Source organism: Prosopis cineraria, unplaced genomic scaffold, assembly GCF_029017545.1.
Source record: "Prosopis cineraria cultivar Desert tree isolate PC_DT_omini unplaced genomic scaffold, ASM2901754v1 PC3, whole genome shotgun sequence".
NCBI lineage: Eukaryota > Viridiplantae > Streptophyta > Magnoliopsida > Fabales > Fabaceae > Prosopis > Prosopis cineraria.
This window is the reverse complement of record NW_026555334.1, coordinates 23,141,447-23,167,106: the sequence shown is the minus strand read 5'-3', so window position 1 is coordinate 23,167,106 and position 25,660 is coordinate 23,141,447. Positions and strand designations below refer to the sequence as shown.

The 25,660-nt window shown below is 30.5% G+C and overlaps 3 protein-coding genes across 6 annotated transcripts; 2 read left to right on the top strand and 1 right to left on the bottom strand.

Moving 5' to 3' along the window:
- Positions 1-3,105: 3,105 nt before the first annotated feature.
- LOC129304739 (L10-interacting MYB domain-containing protein-like) lies at positions 3,106-6,920 on the bottom strand. Of its 3 annotated transcripts, XM_054944504.1 has the most exons (4): positions 6,509-6,857; positions 5,640-5,954; positions 4,797-4,873; positions 3,106-3,888 (listed from the first exon to the last, which is right to left on the bottom strand). In XM_054944504.1, exons 2-4 carry the CDS (start codon positions 5,952-5,954, stop codon positions 3,765-3,767), a joined length of 516 nt encoding a protein of 171 aa, XP_054800479.1. In that variant the 5' UTR covers positions 6,509-6,857; the 3' UTR covers positions 3,106-3,764. The 3 variants fall into 3 exon arrangements, 2 of the variants coding, with proteins under 2 accessions (XP_054800479.1, XP_054800480.1); XR_008591760.1 differs by lacking the exon at positions 4,797-4,873 and adding an exon at positions 6,906-6,920 and having other exon boundaries at positions 5,640-6,673; XM_054944505.1 differs by lacking the exon at positions 4,797-4,873 and having other exon boundaries at positions 5,640-6,833.
- Positions 6,921-8,817: 1,897 nt separating this feature from the next.
- Positions 8,818-9,357, top strand: LOC129305450 (vicilin-like seed storage protein At2g18540). The gene has a single exon (XM_054945479.1). The coding sequence runs from the start codon at positions 8,818-8,820 to the stop codon at positions 9,355-9,357; it is 540 nt and encodes a 179-aa protein (XP_054801454.1).
- An 8,737-nt stretch (positions 9,358-18,094) lies between these two features.
- On the top strand, positions 18,095-22,118 carry LOC129306833 (uncharacterized). 2 transcript variants are annotated; one of them, XM_054947588.1, is made up of 4 exons: positions 18,095-18,371; positions 18,707-18,848; positions 18,950-19,117; positions 21,066-22,118. In XM_054947588.1, exons 1-4 carry the CDS (start codon positions 18,184-18,186, stop codon positions 21,831-21,833), a joined length of 1,266 nt encoding a protein of 421 aa, XP_054803563.1. In that variant the 5' UTR covers positions 18,095-18,183; the 3' UTR covers positions 21,834-22,118. The 2 variants fall into 2 exon arrangements, with proteins under 2 accessions (XP_054803563.1, XP_054803562.1); XM_054947587.1 differs by having other exon boundaries at positions 18,098-18,371; positions 18,947-19,117.
- Positions 22,119-25,660: the final 3,542 nt, after the last annotated feature.

Sequence of the window (25,660 nt, the reverse complement as noted above, 5' to 3'; positions counted from 1 at the left end):
AGGGCACTTCGTTTCAGGGCAGAGAAAGGATTTTGGGAGAAGATGAAGAAAAGGAAGAGCGGAGGGAGATCAAAGATGAAGAACACGAAAACGAGAACTAATTTTGGGGTAGGGCACGAGCACAAAACAAGATGAAGAACTGATTTCGATAAGCGATGAAATATTTCGAGTGGTGATGACTAATTGTAGGTAGCTGTTTCTGCAATTGAGTTTAAATGGTGATGACTGATGAATTGATAGAATAAGTGTTTTTGAATATATCTACACCCACCGGTTATAAGTCATAACAGGTATAGATATGTTATATAATTACACCCGTTATACTTAATATCAAGTGTAGATATATTAAAAATAATTTTAAAAAAAAATTAAAATATATAACTACATTGATTATATGTAATAATCAATGTAGATATGTTAAAAATTTAAATTTTTAATAAAATTAAAATATATTACCCGCATCGGTCATGTATCATAACGGTTATGCAAAGAACTTGATAGATATCATCAGAATCGCCTATTTATTTTTAAAAGTGCCATCCCTCATATTTCTACGCAGTATGTATGTGAGTCGAAATAGATATTTTTGGGAGGGGGGGGGGTTTAAAGAGCTATTCAATATTAGTGGAAAATGATTGTGAAGTCCAACATAAGCGTTGAAAATCCGTAGAAATCTCACGAAATCATTAAATATCTATCAGGTATCATGGGATTTGAGGCAGATAAATTTGAAGATAAAATTACCAAAATACCCATGAAACATTAAAAAATCTTTTCCACTAACCCACTCCGGCACGATTATATCAGCCTTAATCTCCAATGATGGAAAGCTCAACAGTCTTCTATCCCATCTGCTCAACTATCTCAGGAATTACCTGGATTATTCTTGCCCCATTCATCAGCATCGTTCTTTCCCATCAATCTTCTCCTATTTTGTATCTTGGGGCGCCATTAATGGTATGGCCCTGTTTATTCTCAAGTTTGTAAGGTATTTGCAGTCTCTAAGGTAAAAAAAGTACGACTCTTTGAGCTTGTTTGGTTATTGTTTTCATTTTTTGTTTTTAAAAATTATTTTATAAAACAATTTTAAAAACTGTTTTTGAGAACAAGCTAAAAAAAAACTTGTTTGGTAATAGTAATTCAAAAACAGTTTTAGAATTTAAAAAACAAAAAAACTTGCTTGGCAAAATTAATACTAAAAATAAGTTTTGAAAATTAAAACACAACAAAACTCGCTTGATAGAAATTGTGTTGGTTGTTATTTTGCCTAACAAAACTAATTTATATGTTGCTGCCAATAAAGTATAATTTTTTTTGGAAGCTCCCTACAGTTTACAAAATGAGTAATATTTATAAGAATATAAATTTTATTATATATTATTACTAACATATTTTATTGATGATATAATTTCATAATTTGCTTGTGGGTGATAAATCAAAACAGCTAAATATACTAAAAAGAAAAAATAGAATTCATGAATTAAATTCAATTTGAAACCGACATTTACTCCAAAGACAAATAAAAAATAAAAGTAATATACATGACATAAGATAATAAAAAGTTGATGAGATAAATGGAATAATATTTTAAAAACCATTACTTCAATCTTGTTTATCATAACAAGATGTCCAATATTGCCAAATCAGTTCAACTAATCCATTAGTTATGTTGTGCCCACATCCTATTTGCAAGATGATCTCTATACATTGCCATATCTGCTGCACCTTGATCAGATAATCTCAACAAGATATCATCATTTAAGCTCGTTCCCCCTATCTCATGAGGAGCTTCATTCATAACATCTATCTCTATATCCTTTTCTTCCCAAATCCTAAATAATTCATCACGCAAATTCCATTTGCGTATATAATTGTGAATTGTACAACATGCAATAATTATTAATCGCTGCCTAGTAGGTTTATATAGAGGCATCAACTTCAAAATAGGAAATCTATTTTTTAGAACTCCAAAGCAACGCTCAATTGTCATTCTCAAAGATGAGTGCCTATAATTAAATAATTCCTCCCGACTTTTGGGCTGTCTAGCTTCGCCTCTATATTCTTGCGTATGATACCTTTCACTCTTATAAGGGGGAAGAAAACCTCCAATGCATGGATAGCCAGAATCAACAAGATAGAAAAAACCTAGGTCAATATAAAATATGTTAAATTAAAATTTAAATATTTATTCAAAGCAAAACAAAATTATAATACTAGTGCTCACCTCTAGATGGCCAAGGAAAATGTGCATTTGGATTGGTAAGTGCATCCATAAAAACTTTTGCATCATGTGCACTTCCTTCCCATCCCGAATACACATATGTAAACACAATATTGAAATCACAAGCACACATGACATTTTGCGTAACTGTTGACTTTCTACCTCGACATGAAATTTGCTTATTAGCAGGGACACATGCACTAATATGTGTGCCATCAATTGCACCCAAACAATTCTATAACAAAACCCAAACAAACAAAAAAAAATACATTACTTCTAACATATAAATGATATTGTAAATGAAAAATTCCATACCTTAAACCAAGGAAAGTATTTTGCATTGGTTTTAATTTTGTCGGGCAATTCCAAGGATTCTTGTTTTATCAACTCTTTTCCTAGTTGACATACTGCTCTTAACACTTCTTTGAAGCAACGAGAAATTGTTTCTGTTGAATGTTGGAAACAATTTGCAATAACTCTATGACGAACATTATGACCAATTATGAATAAAAACATTGCAACTTTTTCCTCTATAAGCACACCTCTTGAGTCTGTTAAGAAGCTCTTCCCCCTCAATTCATTACAAAAGTTAACAAAACATGTCTTCTCCATTCAAAACAAGTCAAAGCAAGTTGTTTTAGATCCATTTAATACCTCAGCAACAAAGTCATGACCAGAAAATGTAGATGTTTGAACCTTTGTTTTATTTAAAAAGTCCTTGTCATAATCATAAATCATATCAATTATGAATAACTCAGGCAAGTCATCATCACTTGATTCAGAAGCATATTTATCATTTTCCTTTGACATTTTATCAACATCCATTCTATTTCTAACCTGTCATACAATTTCAAAAAGAACAAAATCAACTTTACAAACACATATAACACTATTCAATTGCAAATGATCATTCCTAAACACCAACTAATTGAGCATTGCATGGCTAGTTTTTCATATAAAAGGGGCATGTGTGTGTAAACATATAGGCTTGCAAGTTCTGAACCTAACGTTGAAAGGGGAAAAAAAGAAGAGAAAATGACAATACTTGCATAGGTAACACATAATCCACATGACTATAGCCTATGGTACTATGTTACTAGAGATTCCTTCCTAATTGATCAACAACTATGTTTTTAAAGCATATCTAACCATTTCCTTTTCCCATCAACAGACATGGTAAGAAACATTTCCCTCCAATCATATTCCCTAAATTTTTCCAAAGCTTTAACAAATATGTCAGCTCGAATGCCTTCAATCTCCTCAAGAGCAATGACACATTTAGCTGCAGTATATTCAGAATTAGCCTCCACACTCTTACCACCCTGCTCTTGCCTTAGAAGCTTCAACCCATACTGCAAGTGCTTTTGCATTTGATATTTTCTGGACTCTTTCTTAGACTTGCGCTCTTTTGTTTGAATTATGCATTTTCCACTTTGTGTGATATGCTCCACCTCTTGAATGTCATCATCTGAACTATCCTTATCATCTCTATGAACCCCACTGTTAAGATATTGATTTTCCAGTTCATTTTCTTCATCACTATTTAGTGGGTCTTGGGTAGAAGAGTGATGGAGTACTCCAGTTGCAGTACTTCTGTTGAATATGATTCCCAACAGCTTATAGTGGTCACATCCTTTCTTTCAAAACTAAGCAGCCTTTTCTTGTGCCTAAAGATCAAGGAAAGAATCAGTAATTATTTTATTGATAACAAGTAATGAGGGAGATCAGCCAAAGATGTTAAAACAGAAATGTAAAATGTGAGAGGAATTATGCGAGTTATATTTTCGATTAGCCAAAGATGTTAAAACAGAAATGTAAAGATAAAATATGCAGCCAAAGATGATAAGAACAGCAGGTATCATCAGTGATCCGGCCACCAAAGTCGTGGCCCAGGAAATGGGGATCCCAGGTCATGTCAATACGCCTTCACAACATAAAAATTAGACTTAAAACCATGGCTTTGAAGATCAAATCCAAATCAGATGGTGATTGGGCTAGTTGGATTCTCGATTAGACTAACTAATGGCTAAATTTTGACCAGGAAATCATTTTTACAGTCAACCCAGATTAGATTAGATTTGAATCATTATTAAACCAGAACCCATAATGGTTTTTAGAAAATCAACATCTGAACTACATATAAAAAAGGCCAAACAAACTAAAAATAGAAAAAAATCTAAAAAGTGGACCATTCCAACTGTCTGCTTCATTTTTAGTTCACATAAACATAATATGATTTGTGATATTTTTTTAAAAAAATGTTAAAAACTATATTATAAATGCAATACTTTAGAGTTTTTATCAAAATGCCATTAGATTTGGATGCCTGGGAGTCAAAAAAAGCAAATGGACCCCAACAGATTGTGACTCCCCACCCAAATGGGGGGCCAGTCCATCTTTGTGCTCATCACCCACGTGTTCATAAGTGTGATGTGCTAATGAGTGCAATGATATCACACGAAATAGCAATAAGAAAATGTACTAATAGCAATAAGAGAACCCAAAATCACACGGAATTTATTTCATATGAAAATATATAGAAAATAAAGAGGGGTAAACGGATACGTGCACACACATGAATTTTCTCCTCTTGTCCAGAATAAGAATAGGCAAAGGAAGAATAAAAAAGCCTCCAGCCTCACATTCTTTTCTCTAAAAGAAGGAACAAAATGAAATGTTAAAAAAATAATGCATTGAAATATTCTGAAATGACAAGTGCATATATATAGATATATTCTCAGTTTCACTGTCTATTAATTGTAAGAATAGTGACACACACACTAAACTTATTCTTTGGATTCATAGACCAACTACCTGACAAGCAACAGATACATTCACACACACATTCATAGCATCATTTTCCTAATTCTCAATTGTGAGATAGGGGTTCCACCATAGAAATCTCATTGTTAACAAATAGAAACAATAGCTCTATCTTCATGTGTTGTATTTGAATTACTTAAAAATGATTGAATGAATCAAATTATTTTTTTATACAATTTACGCCCTTTGAGGAGCAATGCAAGAATCCAACGTCCAACACAGACGTGGCTAGGAGAATAAGCAAAAACAAAGACATGTAAATGGGAATATGTATGACAGAACAGCCATAGATATAACCTCCTATACATAGCAACCTCCTCTGCAACAAAAATAGTTCACTAACAAATAAAGAAAAAAGCTTAGTGGTAGGTTTAAGAACCCTTACTAAAGCGATTCCAAAATCATAAGTCAAGATCACTGCAATTTACTAGGAGTTTTGAGCAAATCACTAGTAAAAGCCATCAGTTATTTAATGGACCAAAAAGAAAATAATCATGTACATTCAGCAAATATAGTTATTTAATGGACCCAAAAAATACATATTCTGATAAGAATATAAGACCCTTGATAGGACAAATACTAAATGAACACATACCTGAAGATAGTTTTGCCAAACTTCTTCACTTGCAGTAACAGTGTTTGTTTCTGCGCTCCACCCAAATCCAGTGTGTTTCAGTAATAAAGTGAACTCACGATGCATACTCCGCAATCGATTCACCTTTTGTTTTAGTTGCTTAACATTGAATGAACGACTGGTTACAGAATTCAACCTTGCAGTCATGGAAGTCCATGTTCTAGAGTGAAACACACCATTTGGCATATTTCCTTTTTGGACTTCTTCAACTAAAATGTCTATCAAAGCTTTAACTATTGGGTCAGTCCACATCTTTGAGTCAACATTAGTTTTCATCTATCATAAGTGAATATTACAATAAGTAGACTAACTCAACTTAAATTCAAAGAAAATGGAGAAGTTTAACTCCAGCAAGCACCACCGAGAAGTTTCTGTGCTTATGTTTGAGTTCATACCAATTTTCAATCCTTTAAATCTACTTCCCTACTATCACTACCTTCCTTTAAATCAAAAGAATGAGTTTGAAACTAAACAAAATTACAATAACACCAGAACCAGAAGGAACTACATAATAATAACAACATGAAAAGTAAATTTAGCAAAATCTACCTCTGCGTTAGTGTAACTCAAAAGAAATAATATAATAATTAGCTGAATCAGCAACACAAACAGCAGAACAAGAACAAAATTATAACAATTGAAATGCTAGATCTATGTGCATCAATTAAAGATGAAAAGCGATGAAGTTTAAATATAAGATCTAACAAATTAAAGTAATAGGTAAAGTAATTGAGAAGAAAAATTTGAGCATCCGCAATAACCTAAAAGTGAAGATGAAATGTGATGAAGAAAAGTGAAGATGAAAAGCGATGGATGAGAAGGAAACTTACGCCTCTTTCGGAAATTTAGCTAGTAACAAACTTGCTGAAAGGAGAGAGAACTGTCCAAGGCGACGCCGGCGAGAAGGGAGGCAGCGACGCTGGCGAGAAGAGAGTCAGCGATGCCGACGAGAGGATGAACCCTCTACACCAGAAGCAAACTCGAAGAAAAAGAAACTAAAATGAGATGAGTTGCTCGGTCAGATTAAAAAATCGGGAATAGAAACAGCCGAAACTTGTTTTGGTTTTTTTGTATTTAAAAACAAAAAACTAAAAACAGTTTTTAAAACAAAAATTATAAAACCATTATCCAAGCAACTTTTTTTGTTTTAAAAATATTAAAATAGAAAAATAAATTTTAAAAACAATAAACAAACGGGCCCTGTAAGGAAGATCCTGAGGCTCGGACCTGTGAGAAATCTGCATGGGCGATGGCAAGAGTTAAGAAGGAGGGATTGAGAGCCTTGGGAGAGAGGTGATGGATGAGGATGCATGAGGGATTGAAGAGAGAAAAGGGGCCTAAATAATTACTTCATGCATATTTCACAACTTAATTCATAGGTTTCATTTCCATTTGCCTTTTGAAGTTGCGTGAAGTAGCAGTCTAATTTTATTTTTTTTTGGTCTCTTGACTTTTTCATCTTTATGGCTAAATAATAGTGACATCATTTGGCAAACTTGTAAAAGAACTGTGACACGTCCTTTTAGTTTGAAGGATTAACAATTATTGTTGTCCCTCAACTTTACACAAAAATTATTAATAATTCTAAACTTAACTTGGAGTAATTTTTTATTTTCAACTATCACGATGTTAAAATGCCTAACATTTGCTAGTATGGGTTTAACCTTTTAAATTTTTAATGTTTTTAATTATAAAATATTATTAGAGGTCCCACATTACCTTTTTAATCTTTTTTATCCTCTCTCCTATCCTTCTCTCCCGTCTTTCCTGACTCGGTTTCGGTGCTCATGTGGTGCTCAGCACCAAAACACTGCCGTTTGGCAGTGTTTTTTTTTTAAACCACAAATTTATTATAATAATAAATAATTATTATAAAATTATTATTTTAATATTTAATAAACTAATAAATATTAAAATGTTAAATTTGAACCTAAATAGTTTAAATAAAAATTTTGGTTTGAACATTAAGAACTGTACTAAAAAAATTAAAAATGATCTGAACAATTTAAAATAGGAGTCGAGTCTGGCAAAATGAGCCAGTTTCTTACACTGTAGTAAATCAATGTTTGAATTTCTATTAAAAAAAGTACCTATATTTAATACCTGATTATGCCTTAAATGATATCATCTCTCATAGATAAACAACTGTGCAAAATTAATGAAATAAAAAAAATTTATATTTACAATTTTAATTTTTTCAATACAATTTTAAACTGTTTAGATCAAAATTTATATATAAACTATTTAAGTTAAATTTTAATGAGTTAATCTGTTCATATTTAATTTTGACATCTTAATATTTATTTGTTTATTAAATATTAAAATAATAATTTTATAATATTTATTTATTATTATTATAATAAATTTGTGATTTAAAAAAGCAAAAAAAAAAACTGCCAAACGGCAGTGTTTTGGTGCTGAGCACCATGGTGCACCGAAACCGGTTCCGTCTTTCCCTCTCTTTGCAACTCCATCACCTCTGCTCTTTCTTCTTTCATATATATGATCAATGAAGTGAAAGGAGCAGTGCATATATCAGATGAGATGGTATATGCATAGAGATACATGTTGGTTTCAAAATGCTTTCTTTCCCCCTTTCTCTAGCTTAAAATCATAATGTAGCTCCCTGTTGTGTGTGAGTATTCAACTGTAAACACTGTATTTTATTCGAATCTTTTTTAAATTTAATAAAAATAATAATAAATAATTAAAAATATATAAAAATAAAAAAATAAAATTTAATTCTTTTTATAATTATATTTTCAAAAAAAATAATTAATAGGGTTTAATTTAATTTTATTATAGATAATCTTTCGTTAATTAAGATTTTATTTCTTTTAGTTCAAAAAAACAAAAAAATATAAAAATATAAAAGTAAAATTTAATCTTTTTTTAGGATTATATTTTCAAAAATAATAATAATTTAACAAAATCAAAAAATCTTGCTTAAATTTTTTTTAAATCTCTCCCAAATTATCCCAACCATTCAAAAATATTGAGAATCAATTTTTTGAGACTCAACTATTTTTAAATTTCTCTCCTAAAATCTTTTTATTTTCCATTTATATATATATATATATATATATAGATTTTTTTCTCTCCCTCAATCTAATTAATTTAAAAAAAAGCATGAAAAAGAATGGCTGAAAACAACGCAGGACATGCATGTACGGAGAAAGAAGTGAAAGAGAGCAGAAATGCATGCAAACAGCAAAGTTTAAGAGAGAAGAAACACAGAAGAACCATACACGCTAGCAAAAAAAACACACAGAAAGAGCAGACACGCACCCACCTGGACAGAAGAAACGCAGAAGGAGATCAGACGTGTGCGCAGCAGAAAAAAGAGAACAGAGTAGCAAGCACACACAAAAAACAAAGAAGAAACGCAAAAGAGGAAGACTGGTGTACGAAGACAGTGAACCAGAGATCTCTGAAAGAAAAAGAGGAACCTAGAGACGAAAACACAGAAGGCAGAAAAAAGCAAGAAGAGCAGAGACACGCGCGAGTGGAAGAAAGGAAGGAGGAGACGTGCATGGCAATCCTGAGCTTCATCAAAAAGGCAGCTCTTCTGGTACTTCAAGGGGAGAGTGAGAGAGCACGAAAAAAGAAAAAACAAAGCACAAAGGAACTGACAAGAGAAGAGCGAGAGAAGAAGACGGAGAACGAGAGAGAAAAATAAAGAAAAACAGAGCATGGACAGCATTCAAGCGAGGACGAAAGAGAGCAAAAAAATGGAGAGCCAAAACAGAGAAAAGGAGAAGAAAACTGAGGACGAAAGAGAGCAGAAAAACTGGAGAGCAGAAATAGAGAAAAGGAGAAGAAAGCAGAGCATGAAAGAGACCAAAAAACTCAGAGGAAGGAGAGCACGAAAAACAGAGCACACACATGAAAAGATGAGAATGGACGAGGAGGAGACGAAGCAGAAGTTGGAGGAAGACTGAATAGAGACTGGAACCGAGAGAGCGAGAAGAAGAAAACGCATAAACAGTAGCATGCATGTACACGTGGGTTTTTGGATTGAACGAGATCTTCATTTTCTTCTTCCCTTAGTCACACGAGTTCGGGATGTTTTATAAGCAACAAAGGTGTAGTTGGAGAAAGAGTTGTGCTTGGAAGATCTTCACAGGATGAAAGATCTTCCCTCATACAATCTCTCGTACCATTGGCAATAGCTGTTCTCTTCTTCCTTTGCTCCTCTCTTCAAAACCAGAAACATGTTCAAAATTTGAGGTTGAGGTAATGAAAACGTTGTTTGAGAGGAAGAAGAATGCATACTTGAAATTATAAGTTGGTCAAGTAATATTCAAATTATATCATCTTCCTTAATCTGAATTTATTGATGATATATATATATATATATATATATAGATATTAAGAGTGTGGACTGATCTAGATGTATGTTTAGACATTAAAAAATTTAAGAATCAAATATTTTTATGTAGAATTTAAAACATATCTGAGAGGTGTTTGACAAAAAAAAATAGAGAGCCTGTGAAAATATTGTTGATAATTTGTGGGGTGATTGTAGTTTGAAGCCGTATCTATCGTGATTATGATTTTGTTAAAAATTTATGCCAAATCTATATTTTTTTTTGTAAAATATATCCTCAAGTTAACAGAATAGTGAATTGTTAAAATAGTTTATTTCTCTATTCTTTTCATTGCCTTTATTACATGAATTATTTAGCCAACCATAATATTATGCACCAACTGTAAATGCAAATATTTTAATTATCTATTTATCGTGTGAGATTTTAAAAATCTTCATAGGCATTTAGAATGATTTCATATCATGTAAATCAATAAGATTTCACAGGTATGAGGATCAATCTTGTAGGTATTTATATGGTTTTCAAAGGCCCATTATTAAAATTATTTTTCTTTTTATAATAAATATTCAAGTTTCATGTGAGACTTTAAGAATCTTTGTAAAAAATTAAATTAATTGCATTATCGTGTAGGATAATAAATCTTCACAGATATCATGATTCGCAATTTATATGGTAAATAAATAAATAAATTTTGTAAATAAAATAATAAACGTTTTTATAATTTTAATTAATTAAATTAATAAATTTGAATTATAATCACATTTTCTAATTGGATCTTTTGATCATGTGAGATTTTTGAAACTCCTGTAAACTTTTAAAATAATCATACTACCATATGAGTTAATAAAGCTTCGTAGGTATACCGATCAAGATTTCTATATTTAAAAATATACGGTGTATAATTACACATTAAAATATATTTAAAGTGAATATTATTTAATCCTTTTATTGTGTGAGACTTTGAATCTCTATAGATATTTAGGATAATCTCATATTGTGTAAACCAATAAGGCTTCACAGATATGAGGGTAAAACTTATATGTTAAGATGAGTTTCAAAGGCCTATCATTAAAATTAACTCTCTTTTTATAATTCAAATTATAATTTATTTAAGTCCCATGTAAGATTTCAAAAATCTTCATAGAGACTTAAATTAATCATATCATTGCATGGGATAATAAGTCCTCACAAATATCTTTTAGTCATGTGAGATTTTTAAATCTCTGTAAACTTTTAAGATAATTATATTATCGTATGAGTCAATAAGACTCTGTAGATGTAACAATTAAGTTTTTAAAATATATATATATATATATATTAAAAATTATATATTAAATTAATTAAACTAAAGATGTATTTAAATAAATTTAATTCCTTTATCGTGTAAGATTTTGAAATCTCCACAGATATTTAAGATAATCATATTATCGTATAAGCTAATAAAGCTTTGCAGATATAACAATTAAAACTCTTTAAAAATATATATATACATGCTTAAACAAATTATTACTAACACTCAAAAATATAAATAAATTAAGTTGTTAAACTCTTTTATTGCGTGAGATTTTGAAATCTCCACAGATATTTAGAACAATTGCATTATCGTATGAGCCAATAAGGCTCTGAAGGTATAGCAGTTAAATTCTCAATTATAAAACATAAAAAAATAATTTTAAACTCTTTTCTTTCTTTATTCCAAAAATTAAAAATTGAGAAACTAATTGAAATTAAATTACTTTTTGTAATTTAAAACACACATATCAAAATTTTAGAAATTATTTTATTTGCAAAATGGTGAATTATTTCTAATTAATTTCTCTTCAAAAAATATTTTCACTAACAACTTTGAAACTCAAACTATATGAACTTTGATCCCCATTACAAGATACGTAGGCCTCAAAGTTAGATTCTGAGTTAAGTCCTCCCTCGTAAAGAAATAAATATTTTTCATTTAATTCTTATCATTTTTATATCAAACATATGAATATAAAAGAGATAATTAAAATAATTTTAAAACCATATTAATATAGCACAACAAACTTCAGGTAACCATTCTCACGAACGGGTGTTGTAGGGTGTCTAACACCTTTCTCACACTCCTGAACCTATTTTCTATTTTCTCGAATCATTCTTATTCTCCTTTAAATGGTTTTCCAAAATTTCTTTCAAAATTTTGGTGGCGACTCCCATTCCAATTGGTTCTCACCTCGAAAGTCAGAACCTTTACTTGCGCACTGTTCGCGTCGCATTTTTCAGGGGTGACATTAGCAAAGCAACTTAAGAATTGATCAATGCCCCAAAGACCCCTATTACTAACAGTTTCGATAAGGCTCAAGGAACTTTCCAAATCCCTAATTCACTTCAAAGCTGATATGACCTCTTCATCGCCCCTTTTCCTCAAATCATACAAGCTTTCCACCTGCATTTCTTTGATGCCTTCTTGCTTGCTTCTATCACTCCCGCCTTTCCTCAATAGTCTCATCATCACGAGGATAACATCCACGATGACCCCTGCCACCTCAGTATCTCCAACTGACCCCAACGTTGTTGGCATCTCTCCATAATTATGGCTCATGTATTGGATTTCAAACACTAGCTTCTCTATCTCTCGGGCCATCCTTTTCTTGGTCTTCACGTATAGAATCACCATAGAGTCGTCTCTCTTCCTTACAGCTACCTAAGCAACCGACTGCTCTTCTTTAGAAGCCAGAATAGAGGATTGTGTAATATTCTCAACCTAGTAGAAGATTCTCAACCTAGTGGGGCTGGCAGCGGAGTGACTCTTGTGTATGAGGAAGCTGGAAGATATCCTCGAGGGTGTTGTGTAATTCTGGCGGATGTCTCAAATCGTGGCAGAAGTGGGGCCTACTAGTAATATTTTATAATAAAAATATCAAAAAATCCAAAAGGTGAGATTCACACTTACGAATGTTAGGCATTTTAATAATAGCGTATCAGGGGAGAGAAGATTTTATGTTGAGAGACAAATAATGGATATTAGAGATTCAAGCTAACATAATTGTGTCGGAGTGGGTTAGTGGATCGGAATAGATTTTCTGATATTTCATGAGTATTTTGGTAATTTTATTCTCAAATTTATTGACCTCCAAGTCCCATGGGACCTGATAGATATTTAATGATTTCATGAAACTTCAGAATATTTTCAATGCTTCAGTGAGATTTAGTAATTTTTCAAAAAAAAAAAGAGAGTGGTCAGCTAAGGGCACCCAATATTTTAAAGTGAGGAAACAGGAAAAAAACTCATAGTGTTATATGAGTGGGTACAAAAGTGATGAAATCGTTAACTTTGACCAAACGCCGTTAACTTTGATTGTTAAATATTGACTGTGCATTTTACGTGTCAACCTTTGCTGATATGGACTAATAAAGAGACAAAAATATCCACGAAGTCGTTGGCCAGGAGTAAATATACCTATAATGTTATCAGAGTTGGTGCAAAAGTAATCAATCCATCAAATCTCTTAAACGTTGACTGTTTGGTTGACATCTAAATAAAAGTTGACTATTTTTTTGCTGATATAGATCAAAAATATTCTTAGATGAATTTTTATGGATGTTGATCGATTATCATATGAGTACTCATAATTAGTAACCAATCCGTCAAAATCCATACCATATGATTTCTTTCCATTGCTACATATCTCGCCCCCTTCCTTCCTCTATTTTCACTCATTTTTTTGTCTGCAAAACCTTATATTCAACATAGTGAGATAGGTTGTACACATTCAAAGATCAAGATTGAGCACACCTTCTACGTCATGCTACCTTGAGAATATTGTTATAACTTTAAGCAATTTTATTTATGATAGGTTCAAAATTTTCAAATGGTTTTTGCCACTACTGAAAATAAAAAAGCGATTTAATTTGATATTCTGTCAAAACGATATTTTCTCATATGATATTCATATAATGACTAATTAATCTCCAAAAAATTTTATTTGGGAATATTTTTTGTCTGTGTCAGCAAAAAAATTGTCAACTTTTACTTTGGTATGAGCTAAATAGTCAACGTTTAAGGGATTTGATGGATTAGTTATTTTTGCACCAATTTTGATAATATTATGGGTATTTTTGCTCCTGGTTAATGACTTCGTGGGTATTTTTGCTCCTTTATTAGTTCACGTCAGCAAAGACTGACACGTGGTATGCACAGTCAATATTTAAAAATTAAAGTTAACAGCGTTAGGTCAAAGTTAACAGTTTAATCACTTTTGCACCCACTTATATAACGTTATGGATATTTTTATCTTTTTCCTTATTTAAAATACTGAGTGTCCCTAGTTGACCATTTTGTGAGTATTTTTACCCTTTTATCCCAAAAAAAAAAAAAATCTTTTCTATCGTTCCACACATTAACTATTCCTACTTCCCCACGCAAAGACTTGAGTAGTCAGGTCCCATAACATACATAAGATTGGACAAACATTATATTATAGTATTTATCATATATTATAGTCTTTTAAATATAAACTTATACGTATTATTATTATTTGAATGGAAGTATTTTTTAAAGAATTAAATATTAACAAATATAAAATATTTTTAGTATTTTAAGATATAATTATTGTACTTTTTTTTAAAAGTGCCCCTAATGATAAATCACTTTATATTTATTTTAAAGTGAAATAATGTATTAAATATAGGTAAATATGAAAAAATGATATTAGTTTGAAGACAAATAACTATTTTATTTGGATGAGATTTGATTAAAAATACTTACATTTTTAATGAAAAAAGTATATAGATAATTTAAATATATTACATTATTTTAATTATGATCAATTTGACTCCTAATTTAATTATAATTTAATGATCAGTTTGCTTTTTAGTACCTTAATTATAATGGATTCCCCTCCAAACATTTCCTTCCAAATCTGGGGGATTGGGAGGGATTCCTCCCTCTCCCTCCTATCTCCAATGGCAAACGGGTTGTCCCGACTCACATTGTTTCAATCCTTATAAGCTTGGCCATTATAGATTTATGCTCTTAAGCTTAGTTTGTCTAAAATTTTTCATTTCTTAAAGCTCAATTCTTATTCAAAGGACTTGAGGTTAGGCCCAAAAAACCATTTTATTATTTTTTAATTTTTTAAAATTAAAAATTTTCAATTATAATATTTTATATTTTTTAAAATATAAATTATAATATTAAAAAATTAAAAATAAATAATATAAATTCTAATTTTAAAAGCATAAACATATATTTTAAATTAATTTAAAAATTAAAAATATTTTATTTTTTAAAGGTAAAACAAAAATGAGCTACTTGAGCTTGAACTCATTTTCTTAAAGCCTATTAAGGCCAGGTTTCAAATCTTAATTTTCTTAAAATGCCATTTTTTAATGCCAAATTCTTATAAAAATATGTTTAAACAGGAGACCTGTATCAGGCCTCTACCTCCTTCTCCCCCTCCCTTCACCTTCCTTTCTCTCCATTAAAATCACTTCCCTCCCCACCAACCAAATATAGTGTAAAGAACCTAAATTTTTAAACAAATTTCCAACATCTATGGGCAATTAATATCCCCATGAGGGATTTTTAAGCACTTTCTCCAAAAAATTATGAGCCCACACAAAATAATAAAAGTATAATTCTTATCAATTTGATCATTTAATTATGGATAGGTTATGGATTTAGTTCATATTGTTTGAAAAGAAGATAATATTGTTAAAACTTTGATATAAATGATGGAATATTGACAATTGTCATATAAATTAGGAAGAATTTCAATTAAGGATCAGGGAAGAAAAATATTTACCAGTGGGTCTAAAAAAATTTGAAAATTCTTTGCAAGATTTTTGTATTAAACTAAAATAAAATGGGTGGCTAAAAGACTAAAATGCCCTTTGACAAAATTAACAAGTACTTAGTTACCACCTAACTTTACTCGTTGATTGCTTACTTGTATTTGTTAATTCTTTAAAAGTATTTATTAAATAGTTAATTAGTTAATGCTGCGAGACTGTGAGTCCATAATCTTAAGAACATTATTTGTTAATTTCATAACCTTATTTTAACATGACTTGTTAAATGCTTCACTTATGAATCTTTTATAAGACTAGTTCACTCAATTTGACTGAAAAGAACCATCATTAGTTGTTAATTTCTTTTACTTCACTTGTTAGTTTATTAATATCAGTTATAAATTACCTAATTTTACTTGTCAATAATCATATTAGTTCAATTATTTTGTCTTAAATACAGAATCATTAGTTATTAATCTCTAACTTTACTTATTAATTTATCAATATCAATTGTTAATCATTTTTCCTTTCTTTTATAGAAGGACATTTTGGTCTTTTCAGCCATCCATTTTATTTCACTTTAATCCAAAAATTCTATAGCAAATTTTAAATTTTTTTTGGAACCCACTGATAAATATTTATCTTCCTTAGTTTTTAGTTAAAATTCTCCCTATAAGTTAATGAAAAAAGTGTAATTATCTAATTACAAAAAGTTTAAAACAAACATAGGGCTATATTTTTTTTCATTTAACTATATATGCATATTAAATCATTAATATACTTTACATATTAAATTAATTTAAAAGCTAATTTATATTTTAAAAATTAAAGAACTAACTTAATAATTTAAAAAATATTAGATATAAAATTGATGAAAATTAAATTTAAAAATTTAAATTAATAATTGAGATAAATTTGAGAAATTAAAAATTTGATTGTCATTGCCAAATTTATTACTTTTTTAGTTCTATTTATAATGTACTTTTAACATGTTTTACAAAAATCAAGAAAAATTTTAAAACTTATTAACTCTGTTTAAAAATTGAATAACTTCTTAATTTTTCTCTTATCAAATATACATATTTTAATAATATATTTTTTGTCTTCAACATTTATTAAAAAAATAAATAAAAAATTTATGATAAAAATTTAATAAGATTACACACACACACAATCTTCTCTCACTTGAGCACCACGGACATAAAGTATTTAGCATTGTATGAAAAATCAGATCGGATCGGTCGGGTCAACCCGTGAACTGGTGACCCAGCCTTTTCACCAGTCCGATTTCCATCCTGACCCAGTCAACGAGTAACCCGATATGACCTGACCAACCTGGTATAAATTGGATAACCCGACAGGTTAGCTGAGTCAACTAGGTCACATATTTAGCTCTTCAAAAACTCCAAAAATTCCTATTTTGCCCTTCAAAATTCCCAAATATATGATGTTTTGGGGGGTTTTTTTTAAAAAGGAAAAAATTGAAAAAGCAAAAGGGCATTGGTTTTGTTTTTGAATTCTAAAATCATTCGATCGAACCCCACTCCCACCAGCTTTGAACACTCAACCCTAGCCTTAGCTCAAATTAAACCCCACCTATCGATCGTTGACCATCATCGCTATCGCTCGCTTGGGCTCCTAGCTTTTCTAGTTTGAATTTTATCTCTCTTTTCATGTAACAAAAGTGCAAAACTTATTGTGATCATGATGCATAACTCATGTCGCTCTCGACTGTCCTCTCTCTTGCTGTGAAGCAAAACTTGCCATGAAGCAGAACTTATCATAACGTTGCTATCTTCTATTTCTCTTAATAAATCTCCTCATTGTCTAGTCATTAATTTTTTAATTGCCATGCCTCTTCCTTTTCTACATTTTTAATTCAGAATTAGTGATTTTTACATTATTTGATGTTGTTAATTTGTCTATTATTACTTAGCATTTTTGATTGTTTTTGTCTAATGTTATTTTTTTATTATTGTTAGACTTTTGAGTGGTTATATTTCTATAATTATTATTGTATTGACATCTTGTATTAGAGATTAATCTTAAATTTAGTTGAATATTTTTATAATTAATATTTTTTTATTAAATTATATTATTTTAATTATGATTAATTTATCATCAATTTGACTTTCAATTCAATCTCAATTGAATCAGTAACTCGTAATTCAATGTCTTCACCGATTTAATCACCGGTTGAATTTGAATTACTTTGGTATTTAGCATTGTTTTGGCCAAACAAAAAAGTTCCTATTTAGCATTAATTATCCTGTCGCGGTGGCGAGTGAATTGTAAATTATCCCCTATTATTTGCGCAATATCTGTGCTGAAGCCAAGCTCGTATTTGTGATTTGCTTCCTCAACGACAATTGGAGGTGGATAGCCGGTGAAGAGAGAAGAAACCAAAGATGGCGCTTAAGTTTCTGAACAAGAAGGGATGGCATACGGGGAGTCTAAGGAACATCGAGAACGTCTGGAAGGCGGAGCAAAAGCATGATGCCGAGCAAAAGAAGCTGGAGGAGCTTCGAAAGCAGATTCAAGAGGAGAGGGAGCGTACGGAGTTTCGTCTTCTTCAAGAGAAGGCTGGCTTGGTCCCGTAAGTCTTTTCAACCTCATTCTCTTTCTTCCATTGTCATTTTTCCTTATTCGATTTGATCTGGTTTCGATTTTCCTTTGTCGGCTGGGGTTCATTTTTTTATTAGGGTTTAGATGGGTAGTAGTTTTTGTAATTCTTTTCTTTTAATTTCGTTTTTCCTGATTTCTTCTTCTCTGGCCTGGCTTGGGTTTAGATTAGGGTTTTGATTTTTTTTTTTGGGGGGTTGCATTTTGATTTTCTTTTTCTAATCTTTTCTGGGTTTGGTATCTGATCCTTGGTGCACGAAGATACTTGTTTTTCTTATCGAGGAAACATTTTACTGATTTTGATTGCAGCAAGCAGGAGAGGTTGGAGTTTCTATACGATTCGGGTTTATCTGTAGGGAGGACTGGGAATTCTGAAGGATTTAAGGCCCTCGAAGCTTTTCCAAAGCCCGATGCCACGGATGCACCTTCTTCCTCAGCTTCTGCATCTAAGGTATTTGATGTACTTGATTGAATTGAAGTCGTTCTACGATCAATTTTTTTCCCCCGAATGCATGATTTCTAAAAATTTTGTCTTTGATGGTTCTGCAGCAGCAGCAGCAAACTAATCCTGGAGCTTTATTTGAGGACAAGCCCCACTCAGCCAATGATGCTTGGAGAAAGCTTCATTCTGATCCATTGCTCATGATTCGCCAGCGTGAGCAGGAAGCACTTGCAAGAATAAAAAACAACCCCATCAAGATGGCCATGATTAAAAAATCAGTAAGTTCTCTTTTCAGGGTCTCTTTAAGTTTTTCCCCCTTGATTGGGAGCACCTTTGGATTGCTGACAGGTCAAAGCTCGAAAGCTTAGTCAATTTTTTGGTCAAAATCTGCCAGTGACTTTAACCGTAATGATTTGAAAAGTTATGCTATTTATAAATTACATTCGTATCAATCAGTGTTACTGGATGATTAAATGGGAGTTGGCTTAGTATTTCTGCTAGTTGGACCTCTTGCTCGCTTATTTATTCAACTTACATTGATAGAACATTAGACTAAGAAGTATATATCTGATTTACATGATTTGTTGTAAGAAAGTATTTATCTTCACGTGGTTGTCAGGAGCTGAAGTATTGTCTGGTGTATTCCTGTTGAATGTTGTCTTGAAATGTTGAAAAGAATAGTCAGCAAACCGTTCCCTTCGTAGGTCCTAGTCCAGTCACAATCAAGCAAGCCAGATCCTGGTTTGTCTTGGCTTGAGAACGTTGATTGTTTTTAAGTTTACCTTGGGGAGGATAACCAAAGCTATAGACCTAGACTGTCAGACATCAAAATCTCATGATTACCTATTTCACATAGATCTATTGGTCGATTGATGCTGAGAACCATTGATTATGATGCTGATTATGATTTGTTGGTTTTGATATGTTTTGATTAGGATTTAGCCTAAATAATTAGAATTTGTTGTGATTGCTTGTAAATAATTAGTATGGTGAGATTACTTTTTTCTAATTATTTGTTGTCTTGTATCCTCACTATGAATAAGAGGTTCACGTAGATCAGTGCTCACTGACTACATTTCTCCCATATCCCCTGTGTGTATTTATTTTAGGTATGCCATAGTTGAACTTTTATTTTTCTGTGAATGTTGGTTTAAATACCAAAGAAGAATTAGTTTTTTTCCCTATGTGTATTAATCCTCTCAGATAAGCAATATCATTCTGTTTCTTTTTAGTGCATTAAATAATGCTTGTACGAGCACACGGACTTAAGGGGGGGGGGAATTAAACATGCCATGCATTACACGTGTTACTGACAAGTGTAATCCTGTGGGGTTAATGTATTAAGACACATGTTTTTTGTTTGATTTGCTTTAAAACTTTGGTTTAAGCTTTTAGGCTTGAAAAATTTCATTATGTAGCCAATGCCCCTTAACTTTAATTTGCAAAACTAAGCATCATTAATTTTCTTGAATCTTCTTTCAGAGAAACTAAATCTTGGGAAAAGAAATATCTGTCAAAACAGAACCAAACTGAGAGGTCACCTTGATGTAGAACTTGTAAAATAGACAATAGTACAAAAAAAAACTCAAATGGACTGCCCCACTTATTGAGAGCTGTGCAAAGAAAAAATATGGGGTGCAGGGTGTCAAGGATAACTGCTTAGGGAAATATCTAGGAGGGGAGAGGGACATGTGGAGGCTGTTCAGGGAAAATTGAGAAGAGTGTAGGGAATAACAAACTTGAGATGAGAAAGAAGAGTGGGCTAGGCAGAAAATAGGGTAACTCTGGAAGGTTGAAGCGCTCAAAGTTCTTGAAGTTTTGTTCCATTCTTTTTGTTTCTCTTTAATCTGTTTCCTTGTGCAAATTCAGAGGCAAATCTTTGTTGTTTCCATCTGCGACTTGCATGACTAGCTGCTTCTGAAATTCTCTTTTTGGGTCATCAGGTCAACATTCTGTATTACCCCTCATAAGAGACTATGATAGGACAGACAAATATGAATATCTGTTATACATTGCGCTTCTGCTCTTTGGCCATGTCAAGATCCACATAAATGGTTGAATATCAACCATTAGTTCATTTGGAGAGACAGGGTGGTTTCGGACAGTGAGCAGTATTCTTTGGTCACGTGATGTAATTTTTAGATTGTGAATGTATTACTTTTTCATGTTCAGGAATTGACTTTCCTTTTTTTTGCCCTTCCTAATCATTTGCGGCAACTATGTTAGGTTAAAGGAACAGAAGCTGAAGAGAAATCTCGTGATAAGAAGGAACGGAAGAAGCATCGTCATAGCAGTTCAAAGCATCACAAGCATTCATCATCAAGACACGAGTCTGATCCAGAAGATGACACTGCTGAAAGGAGAAAGGGAAAGATGAGTCGTGGTTATAAGCAGCATCACAAAGCCCAATCAGATTCAGAGTATGATTCTAGTGAAGGGGAGGGAAGAAGAAAGAGGAAACACACTGAAGACAGAAAATACAAAGAGAAGTCACCCAGTCAAGGTCCAAGGCAAAGTACAAAAGACTATAATAAAAAACCTGATGACCAATATCATAGCAAGTCCAAGTCAGAAAGGCATGCTTCAGATGGTCAGTCAAATGGTGACACCTTTAAAAGGGGCAGGGACGGTGAAAGGGAAAATAGGAGCTTTCTTGATTCTAGCACTAATAGATCTTCACAGTATAAGCGTAGAAATGCTGCACCTAAACTTTCAGAAGAAGAGCGAGCTGCTAAACTGAAGCAGATGCAATTGGCCGCTGAGTTGCATGAAGAGCAGAGATGGAAACGCTTGAAGAATGCGGAGGAGAATGATGCAAAAGAAGTCATCCAAAATAGTACATCTGGTGGTAGGAATTTCCTGGATGCAACACAGAAGAGTGTTTATGGTGCTGCTGAAGGTGGGAGCTCATCAATAGCCGAGAGCGTCCGTCGCCGGACATATTATTCTCAAGGGAGATCTGAAGCAGGTGATGGCAATGCATTTAGGCGCTGATATGCTTGAATTCTTTTTGGTGCGCAAGGAAGCCAGATGTTGAATCTAAAACAATTCTGAATGTTTTTATTGCCAATCGTAGCTATCTAAGCAGTCTTCTAGGCTCGTTCTTGTTATTCTCTGCCTGTATCAATCTGTAATCCTGTTCGATGTGATTTTATTATCTTATTTCTTAGATATCCATGTTTCAGTACGATATAGGTTTATCGTTGTTAAAGATTTTGAGATTTTTTTTTCCTTGTTGTATAAAGTAATAAAATTCATCTGGAAAATATTTGGAAGATAGTATGAGAAAAAAGTGATTCAAGCAGATTTTGAAGCAAAAGTGATGTAAGAGGAGCAAAGTACATTTTCTTGGTTAGTTTATCTTTGTACTTGCCCTTCGTCATCTTCTACTGCTTAGTAGCATCTCCTCTTGTTTTGGCCAATATAGTATCTCTCCTATGTCGAAACTAAATGCTGGTCAAAATTATTCATTCTCATCCTATCTTAGTACTTTATTAATAAAATTTGAGAATATTTAATGGTAAATAGTAAATTGTCCTAAATTTTAATCATTAATAGTTTTAATTTTCCCATTAAAACACAACTTCAGCATATTCTTAAGAAGCTACAATTATTAATTAAATATTTTTAAGTTATTGGTATTTTTGTAATATAGTTATTTAGTTGGGTTAGATTTAAATGCTAATACTCTTATCGCAATAGCACTTCTAAAAATGTTTTTCTATATTCATATGAACTTGAATTTGAGATTTTATGCTTGAGTGGTTATAGTTATTTTTACTATGATCAACATTTGTTGGTAAAATTATTAGTAGTTTTAATTCAAAGAGAAAAGGTATTTACTTGTTAAAAGTATTTTAATGTACTGATGCTTACAAAATTTAAACACATTGCAAGTATATGGATTAAACATGGTAAAGCGAATCAAGGTTGTCCCACGAAAAACTAAAATAACAGAATTCGACGCAACTGAATTTATTTTTGTCTCAGTTAAGTTAACTAATCAAAAAGTAAAATTTTTATTAAATTAAAAATAAATACAGATAAAATAAGGTCAAAGAATATGCTTGACGTAAGATTAGCAAGTAAAGAACATCCTGGAAGTTCTAATATCTTTTTATACTTTACAATTTAATAATATCTTCTAGTTATTACTTTTTGATTTAACTTTAAAATTGAGTATATTAAAGTTATTGAGTATATTTCTATCTCAAGCATAAATTAGATTAATTCTAATCTTAGGTTGCTTAATAAATAGTTGAATTGAGATTTCTTTTTGTTAAAGGCAAATTCCAAGATCCACGCATATACTAAAGTTGGTCATCCAATTGAATGAGAACAAAATAAATCATATTAAGTGTTAAAGCATCCATTAAAATTAATAACCAGAAAGAAATATACTTACAAAGCATAAAGATTCATAAAATCCTCAAGGATATAAAAAAAAAATAATACTTCAATTTGGTATATCTTCATTATCTCTTTTTCCTAGTTTATACTGGAGTTAATAACTATAAAAAATATTTTCCAATATTTTTTGGAGTGTGAAAATAATCATGTTAACAAAATTTCCATCATGAATATCTACTTTGTTTAATATTAATAGTGAATAAAATGTCATATACAATTATTAGAAAAATATATCTGTAGGTTCTTACTATTTCACTCAATTTTAAATTAGGTCCATGTTATTTGTTTTATTTTAATCAAACCCTTATAATTTTGATCTATTGTATATGTTAACCCCCTAAAAGTTAAAATCAATGATCAATTATTAAATTTTATAAAACAAAAATACCTTTGGAGTTTATAAAAAATTTAATTTAATACTTTTAGCCAAAATCAAAAAGAAAAAAATTTGATTTAATATAATGTTTACATTTTTATTAATTTTATGAAAATTATTCATGTATAAAAATATTTAAGGATTTTAATCTTTAGAAATTAAAAATTTTAATTGGTCAAACTATAAAGACTCAATTAAAAAAATAAATTATAAAAAGATAATTTAAGATTGAATAAAAATGTAAGAACCTACATATATATTTTTTCTACAATTATATTATTTAATATCATAATTCTCTTTCCATGATCTACCGTGATATTTTATTTTTGACTAAAGTATATATTTAGTCTTATAATTTTACACAACGTTTTATTTTAATCTCTTAATTTTATAAAATATTTTTTTAGTTCTTTAACTTTTATATCGTTAGTTTTATCCTAATAAATTTTTATATTAAAATTTTAAATATTAAAAAAATATTATTAAATATTGACATATTAAGTTTAATTTTTTCTAAATAACAATGATTGGTACAAAAAATAATCATTTTAAACTAATGGTGTTAGGGTTAAAGGACTAAAAAGATATTTTATAAAATTAAGAGATAAAATTAAAATTTTATATAAAGTTAGAAGATTAAAATTATACTTTAGGTTTTATTTTTTAAACATTGGGTTTGAAAATTTTTCCATTCGGATGATTTTTTGTTTGTTTATTTCATCATTCTTCCAATTAAGGATTTTATGCTTATATAATTTAGATTTAAATTTTATTTTCATTTCAAAAGTTTAAATAAAGCATTCACATTTAAATTTCTGCTGCCAATATTTTATTTTATAATATCCGAGTAAATTTTAAATTTTTAATGCATTTTAAATTGTAACTTCTTAACTATCAAACTAAAGTTGAGATTTTAATTTCAAATAGCTATTGTAACTTCCCGACTTTTAATTTTTAATTTTTAATTTCAAATTTCAATTTTAAAAATCAATTAATTAAAAAAAAGTCCATGCATCATATCTTCCAAAACCCCACAAATCTCAATATTATCTCACTATCAATTTTATCTCCAGTTTAAATATTACTCCCTCCATTAAAAAATATAAGACATTTTTTAAAGAGTTGGATGTTAAAAAATGTAAGGTATTTTTAGTCTATTGAGATGTAATCATTGCCTTTTATTTTTAAAAAATGCCCCTATTGATCAATGATTTTATATTTATTGTAGGATATTTAATAGGGGTAAATATGAAAAGATAGGGTTAGTTTAAAAGTAGATAATTGCCTTATTAGGGATGATATTCGGTTAAAAATATCTTATATTTTTTAATAAAGAGAGTATCATAACTTCCAAACTTTTTATTCATAATTTTAAATTTTAATTTTAAAATTTATAAAAAGTTTAAGCATCATAACTTCCCACCTCAAAAATCTGTCCACATATTAATCATGAATACTGTAATGTAATTTGTTTAATTTTTTTTATTTTAAATTTCTTATTTATAACAGACGTGGGTGAAAAATGGGCAATTGTATAAGCGACATGATGTATCCATAATTTGATGATGTCTAAGATAAGGTCAGCCTTTTCTACCCACAATTTGTGAAGGTTTTGTACCTTTCTTCCTCAGAGGTTAGGGTTTCCAATTCTTTCATCGCTTATAGCATGATAGGTTTGAACATGAATGGATGATCTCTTCTCTATCCAAAAAACCAACCATGTGGTAACTTTTTTTTTTTTTTAAGAAATCTGGAAATATTCATTTATTATACTCCATTCGTCCTAATTATAAAATATTTTTAGATAAAATTTTACATACCAATAAATCTTATTAAATATACTTAACAATCTTATTTTTCTAAAACAAAAATATAAACTTTCAAAATTACCCATCATTTAATATATTAAAAAGAGAAAGGACGAAAATTAATTATAGAGAGAAAAATGATAATATTGAAATAAGTTTATTTAATGAATTTTAATTTTATCAAAGTATCTTATATTTTAAAATATCAAATCTCTCCTAAAAGTGTT